Raw genomic sequence first — 16,419 nt, 5'->3', positions numbered from 1 at the left:
TGTGGTCAAACAATATTAGACATTCTTATGACAAAATTGTCCTCAAGTGGATATCTTGGTTAGATTCCACCAACACATTTAATAGGGCAGTCCCTTGAGGACTTGTATATAAAACCCCCTTTGGCCATTCAGTTTAGTTGATGATCTTTAGATAATTAATATAGCTCTCTTAAGTGCATAAGTTGTCATCCCCATACTGTGTGTTTTCTTATTTTTCTGGTTATTCTCTGTAATTCCTTCTCTTGCTTATACATTCACTCTCTCTCTCTTTCACACACACACACACACACACACACTACGCTTCTGAATACCAAACTCTACTAGACTTAGATTCTTTACATGGTATCAACGCGTGAGGGTTAGAGATCCTTCACTGAGCTCTACCATTGAAACTGTGTGAGTAGCTAGAGATGTTGTTTTAAAACCTGCTATTGTCGCTGCAGTTTTGCACAACAAGAGGCTCACTTTAACAGGATCATATGAGTCAAGCTAAATAAAAAAATGAATGCACAAATGGGTAGCGCACTTCCAACAGAGAAGTTGGACAAGCATAACTACGCATCTTGGGAATATAAGATGCAACAGTACTTAGTTGGGCAAGGGTATTAGAGTTATATCGAAGGAGCTCAGGAAACAACCCTCGATATTACAAGTCCCAACTACCCCACATGGCAACAAGGCGCCAGTAGGGTAATGTATTATTTGGCAACATGTGTGGAAGATCACATGTTAAGCTATATTCGAGATGCGAAAGCCCCAACAGAAGCGTGGAAAAACTTGAAGAAGATTTTCGTGGCTTCAACCACAGCGAGAAAACTTCAACTCCAGCAGGAGTTGAACAATATTCGGCAGGGGGATATGTCCGTGACGGACTATAACCTCCGGATCAAAGACTTATGCGATTCGCTTGGCTCCATCAATGTCGTAGTTGATGATGACGAGATGGTGCATATCTGTCTTGGCGGCCTTGCACAAAAATATGGCTCATTTCAAACTGCCATAACAATAAGGGAGAACCCCCCAAGCTTTTTCGACTTGCAATCCATGCTAATGGTTGAGGAGAACCATACACGATCGAAAAGCACAGTATCTGATGGGCAGATGCTATATACACATGATGATCTCAGTCGAGGTCACGATCGTGGTCATGGAAATCAGGGGAGGAATGGCCGAGGAAGAGGTGGACGAGGTCCACAACAGTTTAATTCCAGGTAGCAAGAAGGTCGAAACAACCAAGGGAATTCCGATAGAAAGGGGAGCTTCCACCAGCCTGCATCAACCAGGCAGAACCAGCAAACCGAGTGTTGGTATTGTGGAAAGCCTGGCCACTTTGAAGCTGAGTGTCGGAAAAAGAAGAATGACTCAGCTGCCTCACCCCGGTAGCAAACAATCTATGTTGTGATCGTTGACCTAGAAAACAAAGCGCCGATGTTTGTTATGCGACACCGGGCGAATAACATGATAACAAGTGTTTCCCAACCTGATGATGTATGGTTCGTGGACTCAGGTGCCTCAAATCACATGACAAGTCATCAAGAATGATTCATGAATTTGAGGGAACCCGAGAAACCCGGTGTGGTGGAGACTGGTGATGACTCCACACACATGATTGAGCACATTGGAGATGTGGCCCTTAACAATCATGACAACAAGGGCTACATGAAGGATGTATTGCATGTACCGACAATCACAAAGAATTTGGTCTCGGTTGGCCAAATTGTCGAACAAGGAATGCAAATGCGATTCAACCAGGAAGGTTGCTTCATCGAGGATAAAGGCCAACTTATCGCTCATGCAAGAAGAGAAGGTCGCATGTTTATTCTTGATGCGACGGAGGTGAACACAACAATGTATGCAAAGGGACTCAAGGCAAAGTCTGATATTGAGTTGTGGCACAAAAGGGTTGGGCATGTAAACCTCGGTAAACTCCGATCAATGCAAACAAAAGGGGTTGCGCACGGATTGCCACAATTTACTTCGAAACATCCTGATAATGTATGTGAGGCGTGCCAACTAGGCAAGCAACATAGGCATCCATTCCTAAGCGAAAGAAATGTGAGTAAAGGCTTGTTGGACGTCATCCACTCAGATGTATGGGGCCCAGCTCAAAAAACGAAAATTGGTGGGTGTAGGTACTTCGTTACCTTCATTGACGACTATTCGCGGCATACCTGGATATGCCCGATGAAGTCGAAAAGTGAGGTCTTCTCCCACTTTCTCAAGTTAAAGAATTGCGTGGAAAATGAGACAAATCGCAAGATTCGATGCTTACGGTTTGATGGTGGCCAAGAATACTTCTCAATTGAGTTCAAGACCTTTCTGGAAGAGAAGGGGATTCGTCGAGAATTCTCTTGCCCATACACACCACAGCAAAATGGTGTTGCTGAGCAGAAGAATCGAACAATTCTTGTGATGGCCCGCGCCATGCTGCATGAGAAGAACATGCCCAAGATCTATTGGGCAGAGGCAGCAATTACGACTGTGTATCTCATCAATAGGTGCACAACCGAGGGTGTCCATGACATCACCCCTCACGAGAAGTATTTTGGGACAAAGCTAGACCTTTTGCACTTGAAGGTTTTTGGCAGCATTGCATTTGTGCATGTCCCCGATGAGAAGCGGAGAAAGCTTGACCCAAAATCAGAGAAGATGATCCTCGTTGGTTACTCACTTGAGCAAAAGGGTTACAAGTGTTTTAACCCCATCACTCGACAGTCACGAGTAAGCCAAGATGTGGTATTTGATGAGGTGACATCATGGTATGGCCCAACATCAGTGACCCCCACCGTGCTCGAAACAAGTAGATCTGGAGCAGATTCTTAGAGTGAAGAAGAAGAGATGCTAACGACCATTATGGGTGGAGAACCAAAAGAGAGTCTGCCCACACTCCAGCTGACTGGACTTGAGGTGTCATCCAGCAATTAGAGTCTTGCACAACATGAAGAAACCTCTGATGTGCTGTCACCTTTGTGCTACACCCGTAGAAAGAAAGAAAAGGGCAAGATGCCTGATCAAGAGGCCAAGGACATGGCATCCAATGAAGACTCAGATCATTCACCTCGATTAGTCCACAACAAGTATGAAATGAAGAAGGCCCCGGAAATGACCAAAGGAAAACTCCGCCAATCAAACCAACAAAAGAGCCCGATAGTTAAGTTAAGGTACAATGAATACATGGCCCACCACTATGCATTCATAATGAAGGTCGCAGCTAACCAAGAACCTGAGACTTATAAAGAAGTTGCCCAAGATCCCCGGTGGATCGAGGCAATGAGGGAGGAGATGCATGTGCTGTTTGACAATGATACTTGGGATTTAGTCCCATCCTCTGAAATCAAGAAAAAGCCAATTGGTTCAAGATAAAGCATAATACAGATGGCACGGTCAATCGGTTCAAGGTTCGGCTAGTCGCCAAAGGGTATGCTCAAACCCATGGCATAGACTATGAGGAGACATTTGCCCCGGTGGCAAAAATGACCACTATGAGGACAGTAATTGCTCTTGCAGCAACGAAAGGATGGCACTTGCATCAAATGGATGTGAAGAACGCATTCCTCCAAGGTGAGCTCGAGGAGGAAGTTTACATGATGCAACCACATGGCTTCGAATCAAACAAACATCCACATGTGGTTTGCCGATTGAAGAAGCCGTCTATGGACTGAAGCAAGCCCCAAGGGCATGGCATTCAAAGATCACATCATAGCTTCACGACATTGGCTTCCAGATGTCAAAATTTGATAACTCGTTGTATGTTCAGAACAATCCCAAAAGCCCCATCTTCTTAATCTTATATGTAGATGACCTTGTCATTGGTGGAGAAAGCCTCACCGAGACACAAAAGATTAAAAAGCTGCTTTTGCAGAAGTTCGAGATGAAGGATCTGAATGACTTACATTATTTTCTCGGCATCGAGGTCATTTAAATTCCAGAAGGGTTCCTACTCTCACAATGACACTATGTGTTGAACTTGCTCTACAAGTTCGGAATGACCGAGTGTAAGTTCATCTCAACACCCCTTGATCGAAATATGAAGCTAACAACAGATTCTGGAAAATTCTGTGAGCCGACACAGTATCGCCAAATAATTGGGAGTCTTATCTACTTAACTATCACCCGACTAGACCTCAGCTATCCGGTCGGGGTTCTTAGCCAGTTCATGGAAACCCCCCGCGACACTCACATGGATTGTGCTAAGCGAGTGTTACATTATATTAGTGGAACACTTGATTATGGTATCTTCTATAAACATGGAGCACCACTTCGACTCGAAGGCTTCACGGATGTTGATTGGGCCGCAAATGCATATGATAGGCGATCCACTTTGGGATTTATGTTTTCACTCGGTAGTGGAGCAATCTCTTGGAGCAGCAATAAACAACCAACAGTCGCTCTATCGAGCACTGAGGCGGAGTATAGGGATGCAACTGTAACTACTTGCGAAGCTGTATGGCTTAAAAGACTATTGAAAGACTTCAATGAATTGGTGAACAGGCCAATACTGATCCACTACGATAATCTCAGCAACATCCAGCTTGCAAAGAATCCGGTGTTTCACGCCCGGACTAAGCACATCGAGGTGCACTATCATTACATCCGTGAGCGCATATTGGCCAGTGACATTGACCTCCAATACGTTGGCACCAACATGCAAGTGGCTGATATTTTCACTAAGGCGCTAGGTCTCGACAAGCTACGCCAATCCTCAGTGGATCTAGGCCTTAGACCACTCAATATGCTGAGCTTGGGGGAGAGTAAAAGTACAAAGACGAAGGAAAACATGGAGAATCAACACCATACAAGAGGAAGAGTGAGACCGGCATGGGCAAAGTAAGGCTAGCACATCTAATCCGACTTGACCCGGAAAGTTAGAGGAAGACTTTCCAAAGCACAGAATTTTTGAAGCTCGAAATTTTGGATTGGCAAGATCGATATTGCTAGCTCAAGATCGAGTGCATAGGAACAATGGGAAAACCACGGTCTAGTAGTCCGACCAACTACAGTTAGGTCTTCAACTACACTAAGACAACCAAGCTTAAGAGGACACATAATCGACCTTGAGGGGGCGTGTTGAGAATCAAGCTCAACTTGTGTGAACATGTGCTTATAAAGAAAAGGACGATGTATGAAAAAGTGTGTGAGCACACTTTATTATAATCCGTGTAGTTGTCGAGTGTGTGAGAGCACACTTTATTGTAATCCGTGTAGTTGTCGAGTGTTAGTGTGGTCAAACAATATTAGATATTCTTATGACAAAATTGTTCTCAAGTGGATATCTTGGTTAGATTCCACCAACAAATTTAATAGGGCAATCCCTTGAGAACTTGTATATAAAACCCCCTCTGGCCATTCAATTTAGTTGATCTTTAGATAATTAATATAGCTCTCTTAAGTGCATAAGTTGTCATCCCCCTACTGTGTGTTTTCTTATTTTTTTGGTTATTCTCTGTAATTCCTTCTCTTGCTTATACATTCACTCACTCTCTCTCTCTCTCACACACACACACTACGCTTCTGAATACCAAACTCTACTAGACTTAGATTCTTTACAGATATCTTGATCTACTCCAAGCCCCAAGAGGAGGATGACATGAGCATGCGTTGAAGGGATTATGGGCTCTATCAAAAACTCAAGAAATGTAGCTTTGATCGTAACCACATAGAATTTTTGGGATAACTGGTTTCACAACAATTGGTATATCTATGGATCCATCAAAGATTCCACAAATTCTATATTGACAAACAAACGTTTAATGTTTCTTGGAATTTGCAAATTTTTACTGCAAATTTATTAAGAATTATTTGAATATTGTGATGCCTCTCATAAAGCTTATATAAAAGATCAAGTCGTTCACCTTGAATCCTAGTGCAGCTAGAGCTTTTGATGAACTAAAGCAAGCGTTTACTTCTGATCCTATTCTAGCCAATGACAACCTAGAAAAGCCCTTTATCAAACTAGATTTACAAATGCGTCTGATCAAACTAAATTTACATGTAACTGCGAAAAGAGATATGTGGGAAGCATTATGCGAAACATAGAGTACACAGTCGGTTGTCCAAAAACAAACAGTTAGGTAAACACAGAGCTAGAGTGGGAGAGACAGAGTGAGCAGACAATAATCTCTATTACTAAAACATAACTCTGTACAGACAACTGTGCTCGGGGAGCAGTTTATTTACAAGCCTCTGACATAGGCTGACTCAAGTACTGACAAGTACTTGAATGCTCATAATTGAGCATCTAACACTAACTTTCACAAATATTCCTATTACTATTTATTTGTCTCATATTTAGAATGATTTTTGGCGAAGGAAATCTCCTATCTTTTATTAGTTTCCCATATCAAACATAAACTTTGTTTATGACAAGTATCCAGTGAGGAAAAAATGATGAATACATACATGAATGGCAAGGCAATAAAAATGTCAAGAGACCCATAGAGGGAAACCACAACTTCAGGGATGTCCAATAAATAAATAAATAAATAAATAAATAAATAAATAAATAAATAAATAAATAGGGTGCGAGAGATGAACTGATCACAAATAAAGGCAGAATAGAGCTAACCAGTTACACTGCATAAGCCAATCAACGATAACCACCATCACGTCTGCCTCCACCACTCCTATTGTCACTGTTCTTGAAAAACATGTTACTGCCTGCCCTAGGATTCTGTGACTGCCTTGGGGCACTGAACTTTAACGGGACAACTGGCTTTAAGTAGGCACGTCCTGGAGAATGCCTCTGGAATTTGGGCAGTCTTGCTATCTCTGGTATCCAGTGTGCAACATACTCACCATCTGGATCATAATTTTGAGCCTGGGCTATGCATGAAAAATAAGTATTAATCGGAAATTTTAACATAGAAATAGAAAACAGCATATATCTTACTTCAAACACGGACACAAAGCTACCACCTGCTTTGGAATACTGAAATAGCGGTCCTCCCTTGGATCATTCCCAACCCCTGTATATCATATAGTTCACATTTGCAACACCTTTAATCAAACAATACTTGAAATGTGTTCAGACCTTCCATTCAGAATCCACGTGTGTGTGTGTGTGTGTGTGTATCTATCTATGTATGTATGCATGTGTCTGTAACTTACCTGCACCATAAGTCCAATTGCCATAATTGGAGCATGGATCATAATCCAGAAGGCAGCTTTCAAACCACTCTGCTCCCATACGCCAGTCGATTCCCATATCTCTAACAAGAAATGAACAAACAATCTGCAGGAAAACGAACTTCATTACGTTTAATATGCAGGAACCATTTACAGTTGCAATAACTTTATTACTAGCAGGAATCTTACATGAGGCAAATGTATCCTACATTAAAGCTATTTGTCAATAGATTTCATCAGATTACACTATGATAATATGTTTTTGCAACACATTTAAATCTTAAATTACAGGTGGGAGAATTCATAAGATTAGATTATGAAAATGTTTTGATGAGTAGAATATGCATGTGAGCCCATTTGACTTCATCTACATTATATTGGTCGTCTGGAAACATTGGGATTGCATCACTTTGTGAGACATGAAATGTTGTCTATTCGTTAAAAGAAACTTTAGGATTGCAATAGTTAGACTTTGAGAATGATTATGAATATGAATATAACTGACTGGTTTCATATTATCTTTCCCCACGATGACATCCAGATTGGACCTCTATTGAGAACTTTCTAGGGAATCTTTGCCGCATCATCGTTTTTAGCATTGGCTTGTGAGTTTTATGCAGGCGGCATGGACTTCGCTAGAGACGAAAACTTAGTAAAGGAAGAAGCAAACTGAAAGCTGAAACAACTATTTCTTCTACATCAAAGGAGTCAATATTTGCACATGTTATTTACAATACATGGTTATTTGCCGTTAATGCATTGAAAAACAAAATCCGGCTTGCTGCAATGGCCACATTGGAAGCCATTTAAGCATATATCGAGAAATGGCAAACAAGTTTAGCAATCAAACTCTACAGTGTTGAGCAGTCTACCTGCCGTCCACGATTTGACATGAATCCGGTTGATATGAGCTCCTTCATGTTTGCATCAATGAGAGGATAGCTGTTGCAAATATATTCATCATCTTCGACTTTGAATGCAAGTTTAACGAACAAAATAATCTTCTTTACTTGAGGTTTACCCTGTAGATCCTGTTCGCCAGAACTCAAAAAGCTCTTTATTCTGGCTCCAGTTTATTCCTTTCACCTTCCTCGGGCCCTCTAAATGGAATGCAGCCAACCTTAGAATAGATATACTGAAAAGTGATTCATATACATGTACAGTTACTAACCCAAATGAAAAATTGCATCTCCATACTTAATCGACAGAAAGCGAAAATAGTCCCTCCAGAGAAGCTCAAAAAGCAGCCTAGAAAGGAAAGCTGCAATGGTTAGATTCAAATATTCCGATAGTTATAAAATCACATTGAAAATTACCAATATGTAGAATCATTGGATATCCTTTCCTTCTCATATCGCTTCACCTATTAATTCACATGGTACTCTTTAGCTCATTATTTTGAAAGTACCTCTACCATACATCCTGTTCAATTCATGTATAGAACAAATGCTGATATAGAAGAACATACTTCCTCATAAATAAGCCGAGGAGAAATGAACCCAGCTGCAAGCCAAGGTGAAAATTTGCTTGAATAGTCTGCACCTAACATCCCATTTCTAGTCTCCTTGTAAACACGTAATCGGTCCTGTAGTGAAGAAGCTGCAATTTTATAAGAAAAATACCTATCCATAGATATTTATTATATGCAAACCAAATGACTGTCAAAAACATTTAATTTTCAAAGACACTGCAAAATACTTTATTGATTGAGAGTAAAAAAATCATGCATAACTAAAACCAAAGCTTCATTAAAAGTTTCATTGACAAGATATTTCTCCTTTTTCAGCTATAGTTAGAACTAGATACAATTACTATTCACAATACAATTTAACTTATCAACGTTCTTATAATAATATCTTAGCGAGTTAGAACCAGATTACATTCATTTACATTTTCATCTTTACAAAGTATCCAAATATTTGAATAAAAAAAGAGAGTAACTTGGGATTTTGTCACTAACCTTTTCCCAAAAGTAGTCATGAAGACGATGGAAAACTGCAGTCTCCCCTCCATTAAATTCCATCACGCCAAGAGAGGTCTAGTAGATAGAAAACATATTCTTTCAAATGAGAATTACAGGTATTTTCCAAAAAACTGTGAAAAACTAAATTTCTTATGTCAGATATAAAATCAACAAGAAAACCTTATCTCGTGGTTGTAACCCTAACTGTTCTAGTGTCGGGATGTTTCCCCATTCTATATCACTGCCGATGAAACTCTTTGGGGGAGGTGCTAGTGAAACCGGTACCTTGAAGCATGGCCGTACTGTCGACCGAGCCTCAACAGCCTACAGGAAGATTATAAGTTGATAAGTAAATAAAAACATAATTATATTTCTCACATATTATTTTAACCTCTATTGACCTTTCGGAACTGTGTGTAAACATCTGGGAGCTGAGCAGCAGAAAAGGGCAAATCATCAAGGTGATACATTGTGCTGCCCCAAACAAGCTCCAATTGTGGGAACTGCGAATTCAGGCTTTCATACACACCCATTGTAGCCTGCCTTCCATTCAGCTTAACTTTCTGAAGACTTTTCTTTACAAGTTTCTCAACTATTAACTCTTCACTACAGGTTTCCTTCTGGGCAAAAATCTGCAAATAAAAATCTTTGGTACAGTAATTGCATTTGCAAAAGTAACTGCTACGTTAAATTAAACAAATATCCTTGTTTTAGAAATTATGATTTGTTAAAAAAAAATTGCCACTGAATTTGTACGGAGAATATATTATAAATTGCATAATATCTAACAGTGTGATCATTATCAGAATATCTACCCTGAGATTCAATTAGTGCAAAGAAACCTACTAAACAAAACAGAAAACAAATACATTTCCTACTGAGGAATTCAAGACATCCTAGAGTTACAAAAGGATTTAGATAAATAAGTTACTAACATTTATGATCAAGTCACATTGCATGATAATAAACAATATAAAGAGTCACTATCCACCATTTCCAGCTTAGTTAGCACTTACTTTTGGAGAGATGGGGATCATAATGTGCAGAATGGCTGGGAGCCTACAAAAGGTGGTCACCCTTCTGCTTATCATAACAATTATATGATGGTCAACTGTCACAAACCGCCAGAGTTCCTTTGGGAGTTAGGTTCGTAAGAATTCCGCTGGATATGATATGAATCTAGAGAAGGATGTATCACAAATTATCATAATATTGCTTTACTACATGATATATTGGTATTTGGACACTTTAATAGAAATGTTGGACGAGGATAACACCTGGGGTCTCTTATATAACTATTTTGCAGACTAGGAAGATAGTTATTGATTAGAGATTCTGATGATATGCTATAATTTGTGCGACGTCTCTCAAGAAAATGGATCATGTGTAAACTTTGTCAACATTATCCTTTTCCTTTTTATCAACAGAATCTAATAGTGGTAGTTTATCATTATGACTGTTGTAGAGCTCTGGAAACTTAGTAAGCAGTTGCAATGTCTTCATAGGAAGACTTGAATTTAAATCCTTAAAATGTGAGGATATAGTCAATTTGGGTGCCAATTAACTACAGCACAGACATGAGCAAAAAAAGGCAATCAGCCATGTGTAGAATAAGAGGAACAGATAAGGCTTATCCTAATACATTGACAACCCTGGCTAAATGCATGTTCTGTTTGAGTAGTAGGAATCACAACTCCTTTTAGCATAATAAAGGCTGCATTCTCTCATCCAAGAGGCATGGAGAAGAGGAAGGGGTTCACATAATCTTGAGGAACCCCAATCACCTACACCATGTTATTTATTGATCGACAACCTACAAAGATGGTCCAGAAGTTCAGATTTGGACTTTTCATCCAATTAAATATCATCAAGCCTTGGATATCTACTATCGTATCAATATCCTCTTATTCTTTCAAGAATGGAAATATTCATTCAAGGACGATGAAATTTGAAATTTTTGAATAAGGCGAGCTCCATACATATCCCTAGAACCACTGGTACATATTGAGTTTAAAAACCACATGTCAGATCTATGAGTTAAATGTTAATTTGTAGCCAATAACATTATCTAATTGAGGTTGCCTGAAATAAAAAAGTAAATCTTAAACTAGAAACTATAAGCAGATGGAGAAATCAAACAATGACACAGAAAGATAAAGATGCACAAGCTAAGGCAGGTTCCTTCTTATGACTTCATCATATAAATGTATAAATCCATTTATCGAATGTGTTTGGTGAGATTGGACCTAAAAGAAAAGGCACTAGAGATACTACAAAACATTGGCTTCCTACTCAATAAAAATCAGCTTGAAATTCGTATGGTGAAGCCTTAATATTCACTTAATAATCTAGATCAGGGAAGAATCATAAAGGAAAATGCAAATGCTATCTCCTCTTCATACCACTTTCCATTTGCAATTAAAGTAAACAACCTTGGTTCCATCATCAAAATCTTGCATCACATGCTGTATTATAAATATATAGTCACCATATTTGAATATTCTAAGTTGTTAAGTCTTATAATTCTTTCAAAAGAAAATTAGACTCTAACCCTATAAAGTTCACAATCTTTGGCTAACATCTTATTCTATGATGAATATACTGACACGAAATTTTACTTCTCATTGGACACAACCTGTTGTGGTAGGTTACTCATTTACATCAATATTTAGGAATAAAAAAGGTGAGGGAAGAGAGGCATTACAGTGTGTGCAGAGGTCAATCCAGCCAGCCTTGGTAGGATATTTTCTGGCTTTCCATATTCTACATATAAGTCCAGACCCCTTTTCTTCAAATTTTTCCGTAAATCAGCTAGTCCCTCAAGGATGAACTTAGCCCGAAGCTCTACGGAACAGAAAATGAGCATTTAGCCTAAGATGTCAATAGCATGAACTAATGAAATAACGGAACAGCATCAACAAATATGCCAGTTAATAAACTTTCATAATGGGAAAAATAATTGGCTGATTCTCAAATTCCCGTACTCTACATAAAAGTTGTATCATCAAATGATCAATAAATCTCTCAAAAATATATCAATCCTCTAGAACAATCAGGAATCAACAAGTTTGGTTCGCGTAATTTTATTATCATAATTTGTGACCTCCGGAAAACCTGCTCAATTTATGGTCTCCAAATCAAAACAACTCTTTTACACATAATCTATAATCTATAAACAACTCTTTTATGTCTTCAGCTTATTATGGGTGGTCAAAATGAGTGCAAATACGTAAAAATCATCGTCATCATTTTCTAAGTATTTACTAGGCCACTGGGAAGAATTACATTTATAAGAATCTCTAAAAACTCTGATATCTTCACAGAAGTCTCAGATTTTAGCAGTCTCAAGAAAGACTTTATTTTCCAAGGACTAGTTTCTTTGATTAACCAAGAAAGGAAATGTGTACACACAAAAGAACAAAGGCAAAACACTGTCTGGACTCTTGATACTCTATGGAATAAATATAGTGCACATGAGGGTAATACAAGGACGATCTTGAGAATATTGTAGCCTGACGTGCTCTGAAGAATGTAACATACACTCAAGTTTTGGGCATCGCAATGGACGAAAACATATTTTAAATTACCAGGAATGGCATTTAAAGTAAGTGCTGAATGCCTATGAGGTGGAAATGTATGTATATCATTACATGAATTTCAACAAGTATGGCAAACTACTGAAATTAGAAGTATCATAAAACCTGGAGGAACACTTAACACAGTTGACATTTTGCATCTGACCCTCTCTATAAAGTTATCGTAGTACTGAATTCTCAAGTTGGAGTCCTAACATTGTTTGATAGGAAGTTGTCATTATAGTCTGTACATTGATTACACATAATCATAGATTTTTCCTTTATAATAAGAATTGAATCCGAAGATGAATACGTTACATCTTTTCTTACTTATGAAAGTTAGCACTTAACTAGTAGAATACTTCCACGGAAGGTTATTCATTCATGTAAACTTGCAGCTTTCCCCCGGAATAAGCAAAGATTTGTTCCAGTGAAAACTAGAAAAGGGAACATGTTACGAGTAATTTGTAGAAAAGACAATATTGATTAATATTAGAATGAGAGTGTTAATAGTTGAGAGTTTGATAGTAAACCAATGAACACTCATTTATAAACAGAAACTAATCAATTTTAGACTAGGTTGTATCATCTAGTTTCATACATGTTGCATCAATTTTCAAATCCTCAAAAGTATAAAAAACATATATAAAACTAATGTTTACACAAAAGCTTGGATTATGGTTACACATCAATATACTATTTTTGTTACTGATTTTGGATCTAAAGTGGCAGACATCTAAATGACAAAGTGAATGCCACAGACGACATAGAATTTGGAATATGGAGGTAAAGCGATTTAGGAAGAAAATTCGAGGAAAATTATGCCTGGATTATGGCTTACGACATAAAATGTTCTGGTAAAGGCCAAATATATAATTTGGTGATAAATCTTTAATGAGAAGATACTGCATATCCTAAAGAGGATTTGAGATAACCATAAAGAAAAAGCCAAAACAAGAATGGAGGGCGTTTTTCTTGACTCTTGCTGCAGTATTTCTAAAGGGTAAACACGCCTAAGAAGGGTGGAGCTGCATTCTCTAGAATGGGAAGAAGCAAACGAGCTATCACACGCCTTTTTGAAGGCCAGACAAGGCTGCGATGTGGGACAAAGTAGAGGAGCTGGATTTTGTTGCATGAATCGTATGACACAAAGCAGTGAGTGTTTGAAACGATAGTTATCAGCAACATGCTCTACATGTTTTGGACAATTCCAACAAATATTTGCTCATGCAAAAACACGCTTTGTTGAGTCAACAAAGTTCTGGGTTAAACGTCATTCTTTCCTATTTGCAGCTCAGAGTGGAGGCATTCATGCATTGACCACCTTATCCATGTCAGAGCGACCTTGTGAAGCTGATTCAGTGGCGATTATTGGTCTGTCTAGGGAGGCATAGACAAACAGATTGTGGAGGAAGATGGCTGCATATTCATCAATGGACTTCATTTTTGGGACAGATTATTCCTGCTTACTTCCCATTTGAGGCTCAGAGAGCCCAAATTGGAAGTTGTTTGTCTCATTGTATTCTATCTTTTCATCTTGTTTTCATAGCTTTTCTTGAAGGTATGGTGAAGAATCGAACCTAAGATCTCTGGCTCAAGGTTCTAAGACATGTCACTTGTAATAAGTCTTGTTGATGAACATTATTTAAGCTTCTAATTATTTGATATTGGGTGGTTTGGTTCTGAAATCGATGCACTGACTATCTTGCCATATTTGCATCCTCACAATATTCATGGGTAATGTATCTTCAAGTATTGTTAAGAAGGGTTCTACAATAGATTAAGAATGCAAGAATCCAATGAAGAGATGATTTCTTAGAAATTTACCCATAGTTTGGCAGCACACATGCATCAAATCTCACGCATCTTTTCAAACATAGATGGTGAAAAACCAAACCGCCAAATTCTATTTACAGGAGTTTTTTTGTGGGTTTTATCTCCTCTCTGAATATCAATGTAATCCTTTGGTGATTTTTAACCTCTTTAGTCTTTTTCAATTGAAGAACACAGAATATATTACGAAAAATGACAGTAACAGGAAAATGGTGTAGAGTCTGTTGAAACCAAACGATAATCAAGAATGTAATCATACTATCCAAGTAATAAGATGGATAAAAAAAATCGCGAAACAATGATTAGAATTTTTAGATCAAGATCAGTGGTCAATGATGATAGTAATTGATCAATTATGTTCGTAGATCAGCTTTAAATATAGATCAAGAATAGGCAAAGGTGTCAGAACCCTTAAAACTTGAAGGGAATAAAAGAGAATAATTGCCATTAAATTCCAGGCTGAATTCAACATGAATACAACAAACATCCTAGAGACCAGGAAAAACACGATTGAAAAATTTGAAATTGGAAAACTAGCTTCGAATTTTGAGATATATATATATATATATATATATGAGTAAATTCAAACAAAATGATAATTAGAAACAAAGTTGTAATAGAATGCCATCATTGAAAGAAGAGGAATTAACGTACCCCCTGTTTTAGGGAAACCAAAGTGGTGGGTAGTTGTTTCAAAGAGTCTAGGGTCGAGGCAGTAAACAGGAAGAAGCGTTTCTGAGGAAGACCAAGCTCGGTATAGAGATTCATTATCGACAAGGCGGAGATCATTTCTAAACCAAGCAATGGCCACGCCTTTTCCTCGCCTAATAACCCTGTTTGTGGAGTATCTCTCTTCCACGGAGGAGGAGGAGGAGGAGGAGGAGGAGGAACTCATTAAGTGGCACTGCACGAGACTGAATCGACCTGCAAAAGAGACAGAGAGATGAGGTAAGTAGGAAATCAAAGAAGGAGAGGAAGGGAAGAAGAAGAAAGAGAGAAGGCTTTGTTAATTTACGTGGAGGGCTGGGGCGGAGTGCGAATTGGCGGATGGAGGAGGAGAAGAAGAAGGAGTTGGAAGGCTGCAGGAGAGGCATGGTATTTTTATTATACATACCATTCATTACATTAACATAACATAACATATTTTACTTACACTCTCAAGTTCAACTCGCTCTTGTGGTTGTAATTTGTAAAGTATGTATGTATGTATATGGTTTGTTCAGTTGTATGTATTTACATTCAAATTTATGTTGGTGGGCGATTTGTTGGTGGGGTGTGTGTGTGTGTGTGTGTGGATACATAATCATGTATGTACAGAGTGAGTACATACATGTATGTATGTATTTCTTTGGGGATGTGGAGTCAATGATGGGGCCTACTACACCTTTATGCATTACCATACCATACCATACCATCCATCATCTCTCTCTATGTGTGGACACTAACTATAACGTGGCCAATCACTTAGCCATCTACTTTCTTCTTCTCTTTTTACCTCTCTGTATAGCTCCATACCATCCATCATCTCTCTCTCTCTCTCTCTCTCTCTCTCTCTCTCTCTCTCTCTCTCTCTCTCTCTGTGGACACTAACTATAACGTGGCCAATCACTTAGCCATCTACTTTCTTCTTCTCCTTTTACCTCTCTGTATAGATCCCCCTTTTTCGCACAGCCTTCCATCTCTCCCCTCCTACACACACCTTTGTCATTCACTTTCCTCCATGTCTTCCCAACATCAATCGCCATCTCGTGAGGTGCTTTCATCCTTAGGTGTCCCAAGCATGCAACTACACTCTTACTCACATTGCAATATCCTACACCTCATTTTCATTTATCGTGCAATCAACACCAACCACACTTGGATTCTAGCCCTACTCTCTCTCTCATATTTGTTTTTGTAAAAGCACACAACTACATATGTTAA

At 38.7% G+C, this 16,419-nt stretch overlaps 1 protein-coding gene across 1 annotated transcript; it reads right to left on the bottom strand.

Annotated features, from left to right (window-relative positions):
- Positions 1–6,338: 6,338 nt before the first annotated feature.
- CRY3 (cryptochrome 3) lies at positions 6,339–15,578 on the bottom strand. Its single transcript, XM_087329643.1, has 14 exons — positions 15,512–15,578; positions 15,151–15,420; positions 11,793–11,932; positions 9,490–9,720; positions 9,269–9,412; positions 9,086–9,163; positions 8,594–8,710; positions 8,442–8,488; positions 8,297–8,373; positions 8,147–8,225; positions 7,998–8,067; positions 7,108–7,231; positions 6,916–6,965; positions 6,339–6,817 (listed from the first exon to the last, which is right to left on the bottom strand). Exons 2-14 carry the CDS (start codon positions 15,389–15,391, stop codon positions 6,587–6,589), a joined length of 1,629 nt encoding a protein of 542 aa, XP_087185769.1. The 5' UTR covers positions 15,392–15,420; positions 15,512–15,578; the 3' UTR covers positions 6,339–6,586.
- Positions 15,579–16,419: the final 841 nt, after the last annotated feature.

The sequence above is a fragment of the Azolla caroliniana genome, unplaced genomic scaffold (assembly GCF_043228905.1).
Source record: "Azolla caroliniana isolate FFs.n. ecotype wild unplaced genomic scaffold, voAzoCaro1.0.p SCAF_13, whole genome shotgun sequence".
Lineage (NCBI taxonomy): Eukaryota > Viridiplantae > Streptophyta > Polypodiopsida > Salviniales > Salviniaceae > Azolla > Azolla caroliniana.
Note: the sequence above shows the minus strand (reverse complement) of the source record. Positions and strands in the feature narration are given on the sequence as shown.